The sequence below is a fragment of the Mustela putorius genome, unplaced genomic scaffold (assembly GCF_011764305.1).
Source record: "Mustela putorius furo isolate JIRA1106 unplaced genomic scaffold, ASM1176430v1.1 tig00003858_pilon_pilon_pilon, whole genome shotgun sequence".
In the NCBI taxonomy this organism is placed as follows: domain Eukaryota; kingdom Metazoa; phylum Chordata; class Mammalia; order Carnivora; family Mustelidae; genus Mustela; species Mustela putorius.
The window spans coordinates 27,185,315-27,199,799 of NW_025422010.1; the positions used below are offsets into that span (position 1 = coordinate 27,185,315).

The 14,485-nt window shown below is 44.4% G+C and overlaps 2 protein-coding genes and 1 pseudogene across 8 annotated transcripts in view; 2 read left to right on the top strand and 1 right to left on the bottom strand.

The window, feature by feature from the left end:
- RNF125 (ring finger protein 125) overlaps positions 1 to 5,398 on the top strand; it is a 49,897-nt gene extending 44,499 nt beyond the window's left edge. Inside the window, exon 6 of one of the 2 annotated variants that reach the window (XM_004742885.3) lies at positions 4,913 to 5,398. In XM_004742885.3, the coding sequence (XP_004742942.1) occupies positions 4,913 to 5,002 (90 nt within the window). In that variant the 3' untranslated portion in view covers positions 5,003 to 5,398. The remainder of the gene's footprint in view (positions 1 to 4,912) is intronic. The other variant, XM_004742887.3, reaches the window with a different exon arrangement.
- On the bottom strand, positions 4,683 to 4,782 carry LOC123387678 (annotated as a pseudogene).
- Positions 5,399 to 12,254: 6,856 nt separating the features above from the next.
- The window catches only part of RNF138 (ring finger protein 138), a 40,113-nt gene continuing 37,882 nt past the window's right edge, over positions 12,255 to 14,485 (top strand). For 5 of the 6 annotated variants that reach the window (XR_006602089.1, XM_004742888.3, XM_004742890.3 and 2 more), the window contains exons 1-2: positions 12,255 to 12,344; positions 12,921 to 13,114. Coding sequence is in view for 5 of the 6 variants with exons in the window: in XM_004742888.3 (XP_004742945.1) it covers positions 13,005 to 13,114 (110 nt within the window). In the remaining variant the exon portion in view is untranslated. Of the gene's footprint in view, positions 12,345 to 12,496; positions 12,607 to 12,920; positions 13,115 to 14,485 lie in introns of those variants that run through there. The other variant, XM_004742889.3, reaches the window with a different exon arrangement.

Genomic DNA, 14,485 nt, shown 5'->3' on the forward strand with positions numbered 1-14,485 from the left:
ACACTGTCACTAAATATGTTAATATATCATTCAGTTTACTGTCAGGTCAGCCTGGGCAGAATTTATATCTAAATTATCACATTTAAACCCTGTCAACTCTGATTAGTTTTAACTCCCAGAGAGTTAAATTATTTCTAAGCTCTTTTAAAAGCTTTTTTTAAAAAATATTTTATTTATTTGACAGAGATTACAAGTAGGCAGAGAGGCAGGCAGAGAGAGAGGAAGGGAAGCAGGCTCCCTGCTGAGCAGAGAGCCCCATGGGGGGCTCGATCCCAGGACCCTGAGATCGTGACCCGAGCCAAAGGCAGAGGCTTTAACCCACTGAGCCACCCAGGCACCCCCATTTTCTTTTTTTTTTTTAATTTTTTATTTTTTATAAACATATATTTTTATCCCCAGGGGTACAGGTCTGTGAATCACCAGGTTTACACACTTCACAGCACTCACCAAAGCACATACCCTCCCCAATGTCCATAATCCCACCCCCTTCTCCCAACCCCCTCCCCCCAGCAACCCTCAGTTTGTTTTGTGAGATTAAGAGTCACTTATGGTTTGTCTCCCTCCCAATTCCATCTTGTTTCATTGATTCTTCTTCTACCCACTTAAGCCCCCATATTGCATCACCACTTCCTCATATCAGGGAGATCATATGATAGTTGTCTTTCTCTGCTTGACTTATTTCGCTAAGCATGATACGCTTTAGTTCCATCCATGTTGTCGCAAATGGCAAGATTTCATTTCTTTTGATGGCTGCATAGTATTACATTGTGCATATATACCACATCTTCTTGATCCATTCATCTGTTGATGGACATCTAGGTTCTTTCCATAGTTTGGCTATTGTGGACATTGCTGCTATAAACATTCGGGTGCATGTGCCCCTTTGCATCACTACGTTTGTATTTTTAGGGTAAATAGTAGGCACCCCCATTTCTAAGCTCTTAAGAAATATTTTATTGTTCCAGTTCTCCTAACCCCAAGCCATCATATGGTTTCATGCCTTGGTGATTTTGTATACTTTTTCCACTTAGCGTAAAATAAATTTCATGATTTCTCTGTAAAGACTCTTTTGAGCCATCCAGGTAGAGTCAATGACACTATCCTTTTTATCTGTCCCTCAACCTCACCTTCATTGCTACAGTCATCATATTTCTTTGTGTATAGGCCAAATGCTCTCAAGACTGAAATTCCTTGGGGCGCCTGGGTGGCTCAGTGGGTTAAGCCGCTGCCTTTGGCTCAGGTCATGATCTCGGGGTCCTGGGATCAAGTCCCGCATCAGGCTCTCTGCTCAGCAGGGAGCCTGCTTCCTTCTCTCTCTCTCTCTGCCTGCCTCTCAGTGTACTTGTAATTTCTCTCTGTCAAATAAATAAATGAAATCTTTAAAAAAGAGAGAGAGACTGAAATTCCTTGAGGGCAGGAAATGGCATTTATCTTTATCTCCAAAGAGCCTCACTATAAATTTAATCAATATATATGTCTTAGGCTGTTAGGGCTATTGTAGTAAAATACCTTATACTGAGTGGCTTAAAGAACAGAAATGGTATTTTGTTGTAGTTCTGGAGACTAGAAGGTCCAACATCAAGTTCCCTCAGGGTTTGGTTTCTAGTGAGAGCTCTCTTCCTGGCTTGCAGATGGCCACCTTCTTGCTGTACTCTCAAGTGGCAGAAACAGAGCACGAGCATTCTCTTATAAGGGCACGAACCCCATCATGAGGAATTTTATATTATATATATATATACACACACACACATACATACATATATATATAAACATATACAGAAACATGTTTCTAAACATAAACATATAAGATTTAATATACTAAGGGTTATTTGATTTTTTTGTCCCTTTGATACATTCTTAATAATGTATGCAAAAAGGTCAAAATCTGGGGCGCCTGGTGGCTCTATCAGTTAAGTGTCTGCCTTTGATTCAGGTCATGATCCCAGGGTCCTGGGATCAAGCCCTAGGTCAGGCTCCCTGCTCAGCAGAGAGTCTGCTCTTCCTCTCCCTCTGACCTTCTCCCTCTAGCCTTCCCTTCCGCTTGTACTCTCACAAACACTCTCTCTTCCAAATGAGTAATTAAAAAAATCTTAAAAAAAAAAAAAAGGTCAAAATCTTACAAGTAAACCCATATTGTCCTTTGACAGTATTTCGAAAGTGTGTTCTTTAAATACTCAGTCTTAAGGCATGCTGGTTTGAAAACTATCTTAAAGAGAAAAACAATAACTTTCTAATAAAAAATCGTAATCGGGGCGCCTGGGTGGCTCAGTGGGTTAAAGCCTCTGCCTTCGGCTCAGGTCATGATTCCAGGGTCCTGGCATCGAGCCCCACGTCGGGCTCTCTGCTCTGCAGGGAGCCTGCTTCCTCCTCTCTCTCTGCCTGCCTCTCTGCCTACTTGTGATCTCTGTCTGTCAAATAAATAAAATCTTAAAAAAAAAAAATCGTAATCATCTAGTCAAACTCTAAGGAACAGAAAATAGAATGGTGGGGTACCTGGGTGGCTTCATTGGTTAAATGTCTGCCTTCAGCTCAGGTCATGAACCCAGGGTCCTGGGTTTGAGCCTCATGTTCGGCTCCCTGCTCAGTGGGGAGCCTGCTTCCCCCTCTGCCTGCTGCTCCCCATGCTTGTGCTTATGTTGTCTCTCTGTGTCAAATAAATAAATAAAATCTTTTTTAAAAAAATTAAAAATTGGGGCGCCTGGGTGACTCAGTGGGTTAAAGCCTCTGCCTTCGGCTCAGGTCATGATCCCAGGGTCCTGGGATCGAGTCCCACATTGGGCTCTCTGCTCAGCAGGGAGCCTGCTTCTTCCTCTCTCTCTGCCTGCCTCTCTGCCTACTTGTGATCTCTACCTGTCAAATAAATAAATAAAATCTTAAAAAAAATTAAAAATTGAAAAAAAAATAGAATGGTGGTTGTTAGGGGCAAGAGGGAGGGGGAGTTATTGGTCAATGGATTTAGAGCTTCAATTTGAAAAGATGAGAAGGTTCTAGAGACCCATTGCATAACAAGGTGCATATGGTTAACACTAGTAAACTATGCACTTGAAAATGGCTAAAATGGTAAATTTTATATGTTTTTTTACCACAACAAGCAAACAAACAAAATTGGTGTGTGGATAAACCAAATACCATGCTCTATATATAATTCTGTGCCACCCAGTCTGGAAAATTATAATTGTCAGTGAAATTTAGGATAGAAGTATCACACTGGTAAAGTTCTTGAGATTTCAAAAATAAACTATTTAAATATAGAGACTGAACAACTCTCCTCCCTGTTGCTATTTTTTCCACCCACTGCTCTCCCTCCAGACTTGGGATAAAGTTTAAGGCAGACAGCTTTGTTTGCTTCTTTTCCCCCCTATTTGCAGTGGTTGTACGCTCTCTTAGATATTTATTGTTATGAGTCACCAATCTTGGTTCATATCACTTCATTATGGGATTGTTGATGGAACTCTTAAGAAGGCAGTTTTTGTTCTTGTTGCTGGTGCTGTTGTTACTCCACCACCACCACCACCACCCCCCCCCCGCCCCGCACTGAGTATGTTAAGCTCAAATAATTTAGCACTGGGGGACCACTATGAGGGAAGTATGCCTAAGGCTAAAGTGAATTCAAGAAAAGCAAGCCAAGAGGAAGTGAAAAACTAAATCCTGATGCTATCTTTTGAGTGTCTGGCTTCAAACACATATCATCTTGGCTTTATCACTGGAATTATGTGAACTAGAGAATTCTATTTATTGCTTAAGCCGTTTTAATACTTTGATTTCTATCATTTCCTGTGCAAAAAGAAACTTGACTCCTATGGCTTCTGTGCAATATTTCTGCATTCTTAAAATGTATATCCCCCATTACCTAGTTCAGGTTGGATTCTGTAATTAACAACCTCAGTGTCCCAAGTGATATAGACATCAATACCAGAAGTGGGATCATTGTTTCAGATCATCAGAGAAAATGCAGAACTAGCTGAGCTGTGGTTCCATGGTGGGCCGGGGCAGGTACAGATTCCTACATTGTAAGGTGAGAAATTTAAGATTTTGTATGTAGAAACAAAGCAATTGCCAACACTATACCCTTAAGTTTCTTGGGCTTAAGGCATATGGCTATAAAGTTTAAAGCTTTAGAAAATTTAGTAGCAAAATGTCACTGGGTCAGTCTGCCAGTTACTGGTCTGTTAATTCGAAGTTCTAAATTTACACTTTTTGCTTGCTGCGTGAAAATAGATCTGGGCCCTTAAATGTTTTGCCTTTGCCAGCTGGCACAATAATAATAATAGTTGTCAGCTTTTCAAGCAGAGGGCACTAGAGAGAAATTGCAGGAGGAAAAGGGTTTTGTTTCCCAGTTCTCGTTTGCTTGCTTCCCATGGCGCACAGAGCCAACCCTGGCTTCGGCTGTGTGCACTGCCCAGCTGCATCTGACAGACCACATTTTCCTCCAAAGTCCCCCTAAATGGTTTTGCAACAGAATGTCTCCATGAGACATGTCTCTGTGAACAGCTTTTCCTTGCATCCTAGGGGATATGTTTCCAACCAGTTCTACCAGCATGATACCACAGAGATATTTTTGCCATCTGGGTGAACCACAGCTGGGTCCTCCTTTCCAGCAAGGTCTGGATCTCCATCCAGAGTGGTAGGGCCCTTCTCTGGGTACTCTGTTTCAACTCTCTTTTAATTTTTTTTTTTTTAATATGAAGCATGAATGCTTCATGAATTTTCATGTCATCCTTGTGCAAGGGCCTTGCTAATCTCCGTATGGTTCTAATTTTAGGACATGTACTGCTAAAGCAAGGATTCGAGTTTATATTCTTCACGTTCCTCTTTACTTCTTATACCAATCCCCTATTAGAGTGAAAAAACTTTATATTAAAGTTTCTCTGGTCAAATTACTGTGTAATTTCTTTCTCTGAATTGTACCCAGAGTGATACATCAGATTATGCTGATTTTTCCCGAGTACCTCCAATAAAGTACAACAAAAAATTTTGCCTGCAGCCATCAAGATTTTCCTGAATGTGAGCAGAATAAAAGAGGAATTGGGAACTAATAAGGCTGAGGTCCAAAGCAAGACAGACAAAGGACAGAGACATCAAGTTCTCTGACTTGCTTCATCTTCTCTGTGTAAGACTGAAATGCTGACTGAGAAAGTGGGAGATCTTGTCAACTACAAAGGGGTGGGATTAATGGAGAATGTGGGGTACCTGGATACACAGGGCCCCACCACAGTGCCTCACCCTGGCTCCCCTCCCGACAAACAGGATGACATTTCCAGTGCAAACTACACTGGCCTGGAATTCAGTTTGGGAGCAGGGTGCTATTCTAGAAGAGAAAGAAGAGTTCTCTGCCAGCCCAGACAGTTTCTTCACCCATACTGTCCTGAAATAAAGTTTGTCAAACAGAGTGTGTTGCATATGTGTGGATTCCAAAGTTGCTGCTATTGAACAGAAAATCTGTGAGTTATAGCCCAGCCTTGGCTGTTCCACTGAGCAGCTATGCTGACCTGATAAAGTTTTTGGTGTTTAATTTTTAGGAAGTTTACATAAAACTGATAAGACAGGTGACTGTGGTTTTATTCGAATTTGTAGCACCAGCAAAAACCAAACTGTGTAACAGGCCTGTGATGCACTGAAATCAATGGCACAGAATGTCCAAACTCCTTAGATGGCCTCAGGCCATTTTTCCACCCCATACTTTTAACAAATGAATTGCAAATGAAATATGCCCCTCCTCTTTCCCCAAACAGGTTGTTTACTCTAATGGCCTTTTAGGCGTTCCCTTAGTGATAGGAACGATTCTAGCACACAATATCAGAGAGCTGTATTAGTGACAACAGAACTCTCACCACTGCCAAGTTAAATGATGCCAATGAAACTCAATGGTTCTCAGCTTCACTTCATCAACTCTGACCAGCAGCAAATGGTACACACCCTGTGATTTCTTCCCCTTTCCATGTTCTAAATGGAAGTTTTTGTAGTAGTTGTATTTGTTCTGCATTGTGGTACATAAAAGGTAGTTCATAGGGATTACATTTATGATTTAGTCTAAGGCTACAGGATCATGAGGTATTACAATTGGATCAGATTAAGACTTAACTAAAGGAATAAATAAATTATTTAAAATAAATTATGAGGGGAGCCTGGGTTGCTCAGTCAGTTAAGCGGCTGCCTTCAGCTGAGGTCATGATCCCATGGTCCTGGGATTGAGCCCCACATTGGGCTCCCTGCTCAGCGGGGAGTCGTCTTCTCCCTCTCACTCTGCCTGCCACTCTGCCTACTTGTGTGCTCTCTCTCTGTGTCAAATAAATAAAATGAAATCTTTAAAAATAAATAAATAAATTATGAGACACTGGACTGGAAAAACAGTGGTCTCATGACATTGCCTCTAGGATCATAGCTGGATGGTACTTTAGATTGTGTCCTGAAGAAGTAATATATGTGTATGTATTAAGGATGAATGGACTGAATAATTCAACTTTAGGTATAGAAAGAAAGGTGTAGGGTGCCTGGGTGGCTCAGTGGGTTACAGCCTCTGATTTCGGCTCAGGTCATGATCCCGGGGCTCTGGGATCAAGCCCTGCATCTCGGGGAGCCTGCTTCCCCTCTCTCTCTGCCTGCCTCCCTGCCTACTTATCATCTCTGTCTGTCAAATAAATAAATGAAAATCTTTAAAAAAAGAAATAAAGGTGTATCTTTCCGCTGGAGGGTTCTTCTATTTCTCTAAAAATCAGGCTGTTTGCTTTTTAAAACTGGTGTCAGGCTTTTGTCTCTACTGTTACACTGGAACTAATCTTGTTATAGTTGCCTTTATCCAAGCTGTGTTCCCAAAGGATGTCAATAAAGGTGTGAAGTAAAAGAGGAGAGGGGAGGAAAAAGAAAAAAGGCAGGGGAGAGGAAAAGGAGAGGTTTTAATTTAAAATTTTGAATTTCTCTCAAAGATGAAAAAAACCCAGCAACCCAGCAACATCAAACAAAAGTTGAAAGGAGTTAATTGGTTGGACTCTTTTGCCATTTCTGGTCTAATCCATAGCTCTGCTTCTTAGGACAGCATAGTTCAGTCCATGAAACAGTTTCAGCTGCGTTCAAAATACCTGTTTCGTTTTTGGCTGGGTTTCTCTACTGAGCGGCTTTCTCTGCTTGGGCAAAGGAAAAGGGTACTGTCTATCATGTTAATATACTTACTAAGGTAAGGCACTAATAGAGACTGACTAGAACAGAGGAATCTCAATTCTACCTTCTTGGGAGAGAGTGTAACTGGCACATGTTTGTACTATATCCCCTCTATTTTATTCAAATGTATCATGGAAGCCGGGTTCTGTAGGATCAAAAGGCCCTTAGAGTTACGAATAGAAATATTAGTAAAAATGAGAGCTGTCTGGGCGCCTGGGTGGCTCAGTTGGTTAAGCGACTGCCTTCAGCTCAGGTCATGACCCTGGAGTCCTGGGATCAAGTCCTGCAGCGGGCTCCCAGCTCTGCAGGGAGTCTGTTTCTCCCTCTGATCTTCTACCTTCTCATGCTCTCCTTCACTTGCTCTGTCTCTCAAATAAATAAATAAAATCTAAAAAAAAAAAAAATGATAGCTGTCCAATAGTATGTAAAATACTGCTGATAGGAAATTAAATGTTATTAAATAGCATGAAAAATGCATATTCATAGGGATTTATGAAAATCCCTATGAAAGATTTGAAATGTAACCATCCCAAACTGGGGTGGACTAAAAATGGGTAAATTCCCTTATTTTCCATACTTGATATTATTAATCTTACTTTTGAGTTTCTGTTTGTGTTAATTTGTAGAATTATGAGGAGAGGATTTAAACTCACAATGACAAGTAACTTGGTTCCTGGTCTCTGGGGGAAGAGGAACCACTTGTGCAGTGTTTCATCCTCCTTTGCCTTCCTATCGCCTCCTAAAGTGTTGATTCTGTTAGGAAAGCCCACTGAGGTCCAATCAGGAAACAGAGCTCTCCGTAAGTAGTTCAAAAGAGGATGTTTAATATGGAAAACAATTACAAAGATGTCAGGAAAGCTGAAAGACCATGTGTGACAGCAAGGCAAACACAGAAACCACTGAGAAAAAACAGGGACTGCCCAGCAGGCTCCAGGACCTGGAAGGGAAGGATGGTCTTCCAGAAGTTGAAAACATGGAAGAAATGAAGACACAGCCAGAAGCAGAGAGAGAGAGAGGGAAAAATACCTTGGCTTCTTCCTTCTAGTGTCTTACCAGTACCTGACATTGGCTGAATATAGACAGAAGTCAGTTGGCAAGGGGAAACGGGAAGCTGTCTGTAACGGTTAGCTCCAGCAATACACGCCAGAACAGGTGACAGGGAGGGAAACAGATCTGATGGTCAACCCCCAAATGTCTGGCTCAGATACTTTGAGCTACAAGTAGCAAAAGAGCTGAATGGGACCGGTTTCGAGCAGAAAGGCTTAACAGTAGATAGGACAGTTTCAAGGTTAATTAGATTATTAGAATGGTTCAACTACATTAAGGTTGTGCATCCTTCTATCTTTCACTCCACCACGGTCAGCATATTGGCTTATTCTTTGGCTTGTTCTTTTCATGGTTTCATGACGGTTGCAGAGACCCAGGCAGCACAGATGATCAAGAAAACATTCAGATGTAGCATGGAAGGTTTATTCTTGTTTGTTTGTTTTTTTAATCAGTGAAGAAAGGTACTTGCGGAAGGCCTTCAGAAGAATTCTCCTCACACGTGCTTGGTCATAACTGAATCATATGCCCAGCTTAAACTACTGGCAAGAAGACATGACCCATTCAAACTGGTTCCTCTCAATCATGGTAGTTGCATAGCCAAAAAAAAAAAAAAAAAAGAAAGAAAGAAAAGAAAAGAAAAAAGAGAAAAAGAAAATAAAATTGAATAAAAATCATGATTTATTAGAGTGGGGGATGGGAATAGGGTTTATAAATGTTTGTTGATGGGAACATTGTGCCCTGTATGGTTTCCCTTTCACATTTTTATTCACTTGACCTCCTTCCTACTCAGCCTGAGGCATCCATCGGCCTGTGTGTGTGTGTGTGTTGGGGTGAGGTGGGAAAAAGAAGAAATTAGGATTAATTCATCAGGAATGTAAAGAATGTTTTTTTAAAACATTTTTTTAAAGAACATTTCCAAAACAGGCTTAAACAATTAAGTTATATGTCTTCAGCAAATAGATTATTTATGTACATGGTCGGGATTAACGTTCAGAGTATTTAACAACTGGAACCAAATGGGCACTGGCCAACCAGGACAGACTATTGCCCAACCAGAATAGGCAAGCTGAAAAGGACTCACAGAGCTATGCTGGTGCAAACCAGCTGAAAGTGGACACTGCACATGGTACCAATTAAAAAAGATACCAAAGGATAGACAGAGAAACATGAGCCTCCCTCCCCCTCCATCCCCAGCTTCTCAGATCACTTCTTTAAAGGCAAGCAACCACTTTTACCAGCAAAACAGACTTTTGAGGCCCTGTAGTAAGACAAAGCCAGGCTTTGTGAAGAAAGAAATTAATTTTCTAAATTCATCCAGCTCCTCTTTTAGTATGTTAATTACCTGGCCATACGACTTGGCTAAAGAGTTTTGCAAGGGAGCATTACTGGTAATCAGCAGGAAGCAGCAAGGTAGAATGGTCCATTCTTTCCAGGCCAAGGGACTGTGGTTGGAAGAGAGAGGTGGAATAGGGGAAAGGTGTATTAGATGGGTTGAGGGGAGTGGTGAGGGCTGGGGAGCAGAAAGCACATCGCCTTATAGGTCATGTAGAACCAAACTAGGGGTCACCACTTCACGCAAATTCAGTGACACGGGATATTTAGAAGGAATGACTTTCCCTCCCAGAGTGAGTGTGTAGAGGGCACCAAGGGATGCCATGGACAGTAGATGTGTTGAGAGCAGAGCAAGAGGGACCTTCCATATTGAGGACCAAGAACTGGAAGATGACTGCAGGAGAGATTCATAGGGTTCTATAGTGTTGGTGAAGCTGAATCCTAAATCAACCAGGGCCTTGACCTAGCTGACGCAGGCAGGAGTAGTCTTTACTAGCAGGTACCACCATCAGCAGAATGGCCAGCACACATTGCATCTCAGAGAGGAGTCAACATTAGCCTCTCTGCAGAATAGTCCAGCAAAAATTCAAAGGAGACCTTGCAGATGTCAGGACTGAGATTCTCCAATAGTGTTTCAAGTTCGTGTCAGCTATCCCTTGTCCTCCCTCTTATCCTTCCAGATGCCATTTTGAGAGGAGCAGACTGAGAGAGGTGGCATATTAAAAGCTTAAGTGTTTTAACCAAAATGTAAAGGAATGGATTAAATTATTGCAACAGACTAAGTTTGTCAAGTTGTATAATATGTAGAGTTTTCCCCCTTTTACCCAAAGGCTGAGGATATTTTATTTACATAGCTGAAGGGATTTTGAGTAAATCTGTGACATTGCCATAAAAATACCAAGTAATTTTTCAGAGGAAATGCTGCCAAGACAGCAGATTGTGTCTTTTGGCCATTACAGTTTATTTGTCAAAGCTTAACACTCAGAGGGTAACCACATCTTCGTTATACCCACATTTTTTATGGATTTCCATAAAAACTAACAACTATATGCTTACACGTACCCCCAAAATGACTTCTTAGAATGTATAAGGAAGTAACCCTAACATGTTAGGATTAGGGCATGAGTAAAGCTGCCAGAGGAACAATGAAGCAAATAAAATTCAAGTCACAAAATTAAGTTCTGGTTAAGGATTCCCAGTGAGTAATGGGAAACACGCTATTGAACAGAAAATATACTTTCTAAAGGGGTCAAAATGAGTGAGATATGATTGGGCATAAGGTGAAAAAGATGAAGTTTGAAATCCAAGAACCATTTTTATAAATGAATTTGAAAAGTACCTAGACTACTGCTATTTGGTGTCCCTCCTGTCTAGTGCTCTTTCTCCTCCCAGGAAATGTGAAGCTAAAATTAGCTTTCCTGGTCTGCTTCCACTATTCTTGCTTGGAAGGAAAGGGAACAAAAATACAAAATGTTGTATTTTGGTAAAGGGAATTAGCTGTTCATTGGACAAACAATTCTGTATTTTTCTAGGAATTGTCATTTTAAGATGCACATGAAGACCTATTTCCTTCATCAGATTTTCTCTAAACCCATAGCAATGCAATCATCTCACTTCCTGTCCTCATTATTGTCATGTTTATGAAAAGCAACACTTTAGCAAATACCATTTTTCGTTCTTTTATAGCGTTAGGCACTCCAGAGTGTAAACTAGTTGAAAACGAAGTTCATGACACCAGCATAACATCTAACAGTTCTAAGGACAATGTAGACAATAAATGACAGAATTGAATTAACTATTCAACGGCTTCTGTTTATGATTCACTGAGACTGTGGTGGAAATGAAGCATGGAATTGAAATCTTTTTTTCTTTTCCGAAGCGAATTGAGGATGCTTTGTGATGTTCCAGATATTCCTCGGCTCCTTTCATGTGGTTGCGGCCCCATGTTCCCGATTTATCATTTGTGTGGATATATCTGGGAACCAAGGGCCCACTGAAAAAAATATAAACATTTAAATTAGTGAATAACTAATTCGTGAAATGCTTAGATCCGTGCTCCTACCTCACTTTTCTTCAAAGCTATCAAAAAGCAAAGGTGTTGGTGGCGGAAACCTGCATCTGGGACTGTTACTCCTCAGACTGTGTTAAGGGTGAAAGTTCAAACCCTCTCAAGGGAACTTATTTTTAATTCTTGTGCCCCAAAGGATCAAAATCCCGTAACGGGTTTTACTTGGGCTTCGTAACACATCTTGACATACATTCTGTCAAGGGCATATAGTAAGGACCATCCATCCATACCTTTAACTTTAGACGGTATTTTTTTTTTAGGAAAAATTCCTGAAAAACCCAATATATTTAATAGAAGCGGTGAGAAATGGGATCCCGCTGGAGGGAGGCTGCGGGACGTGGGTACAGGTGGGCACCCAGCGGTTTATGTCACAACCTGCTGCGGGTGCCACGCGCCGGTTGCTATGGAGGCCGCCCTCCCCACCCCGCCCTCTCCTCACTCCTCTGTCCCCCTGTTCGTCGCCCTCCTGTGTTCGGTGACAACCCCGGGCTGGCTGCGGGCAGCGCAATGCCGCGGGAGAGCTGCTGGAGGGGGCGGTGGGATCCCGGTGCACCATGAGCCTCGGGCCCGGCCCCCTTTCGGGCCGATGAACACTGACCACCCCGCTCACCATTCCCCTCCCGGCCTCCGCGGCGAAGGCTGCAGCGGCCGGACAAGAAGCCCGGGGACGGCGCAAGGCCACTTCTCCATCAACCGCGCCCGGAAAACGGATCTCTCAGCGGCGCGACTTCGGGACACCTAAGTGAGCCTTTACGCAAGCAGAGTGGAAGGGCGGGGCGGGGCGGAGGCGGTGTGGGGCGGGGCAGGCAGTCGCCGAACTGGGTGGGTAGAGGCCCGCAGTGGAACAGCTGTGCGGGCTGTGCCGGCTGGGGCTGGGGCTGGGGTTGGGGTTGGGGCCGGGGGCCGGGGGCCGGGGGCCGGGGGCGGGGGTGGGGGTGGGGGCTAAGGAGTCGGAGGCGGAGAAGACCGCCGAGGGCGTAACCGCGGCCGCCTAGTGGAGGCAGGTAAGGGAGCGGCCCGTGCGGGCGACCGCCAGCTGGGGACGGCTGGGCGGTTGCCTTCCTTCCCGGGTGGAGGGGCTCCGAGCCGGGGTGGAAGCGAAAGTGAAGCCACCGGCCGGTTTCTCCACCGCCGCCTCCCGCCTGGCACCGCCCTCCTGGCCTGCCCCCGTCGGGAGGGGCAGCCCCAGGGGCCGGCCCTCGCCCGGCGCGTGCGGACCTAGCGTCTCGGCGTTCGGCCCCGCCCCGCCCCGCCCCGCCCCCTTCCTGGCGCGAGCCGCTTCCTGACGCGATTCCCCTCCCCCTCCGGGTTCGCGTAGAGTCGGGCCCCGGGCGGACACCGCCAGCTCGGCCGCTGTCGCCGCCGCTGCTGCCGCCATCTCCTTGATCCCCCATCCCCCGCCATGGCCGAGGAACTCTCCGCGGCCACGTCGTACACGGAAGATGATTTCTACTGCCCTGTCTGTCAGGAGGTGCTCAAAACGCCTGTGAGGACCGCGGCCTGTCAGCACGTGTGAGTAGACGCGCCCTCCCCCGCGCGGAGCTGGGTGGTCGTTTAGGCCCCGCATCCAGCCCCGGACCCTCGACTGCGGCCTGGCTGGAGCAAAGCCCACCGTGACCTGCCGGAGCGCCCCTCAGCGCGGAGGACGCGTTCCGACCCGCCCTCCTCCCGAGCTCGGGGCCAGCTTCCTGGGCCGGCCCCTCTGCCCGAGCCCCCTGTCCCCCGGGTATCCCTCCCTTGCTTTCGCGCCCCCGGGGTGGTGGCCGGGCTCGTCCCGGTCGTGTCTTCAGGCCCCAGAGGCCCCTCTCTCCTCCAGGCCCGGGAGGAATTGCAGGGAACGTGGAGCCTTTTTGTTTCTTAGCAACCTGAGTGAAGGCTGGGGTGTCGAGTGTCAAAACCGGCCGAAGGTGCCGGCACGGGCCCGCTCCCCGCTACTGCCTCCTGTCTGTGACCTGCCCGGCTTTAAAGTTTTCCCTTCTTTCAGAACCTGGGGCTATTCTTTTCAGATCCAAGAAGTCTTACCTAACTTACCCTTCAACCCTGCCTCACGGACCACCCTTGAAGATGTTCTTTTTCCTTTAAAATTGGGTACATGTGGGAAAGATCTAGAATGGGTTTTCTTCTCTCCTATGTTAGAACTGACAGGATTTCCGGGTATTGAAGTGATAGTTTCCCTTTGTTTTACCCTCCTGCTTATTACTTGGTCACTACAACGAGGTGGAGATAGGAAAGGAAGATTGCAGTTTCATGGAATGAACAGAAGATTAAGGCAGTAACTCCAGGGGTGAGCGAGAACACAAAGGGATTAGGTGAGGTGGCATGGTGCTGTTGGATTTGGCACATTTATAGGAAGAACTTCGATAATTTTACAGTCGGCTAGAATGTCAGTAAGGGTCGGCAGGAGCCCTTCTTGTAAAGATCCATAGCACATCTGACAAACCTGGCTGCTGATCAGAGTCCTTGGGGGAACTTTTTAAGTAAACATACCAATACCCAGGCTCCATTCCAAATTTACAAAAGAATTTCTGGCAGGTGAAGCCTGGAAATCTTTATTTGAAAAAATACACTCAGATTTGAAAGTTCTGGGTGCTTGGAAATAGCTGAAAAGAGTGGAACAAGTTTATAAATGTATCTCCTTTGACCTTTTTTTTTTTTTTCGTTTTGAGAGATAGGTTCTGTAATTTTGTAAAAAATGGATTGAATTTGGGGTTCTTAATCAGGTATTTGATTTTTATTGTTTGATAGCCATTGTCCTCACTCTGATCATCAATCTTGACTGCACTTTTTACCTTATTCCTATTCTGCGGTAGTTGTGTGAGCTAGGAGTATGTGACTTCATTATAGGAGTTGTGCCAGTTATGTTTTGCTGGTATGGGAGATGAA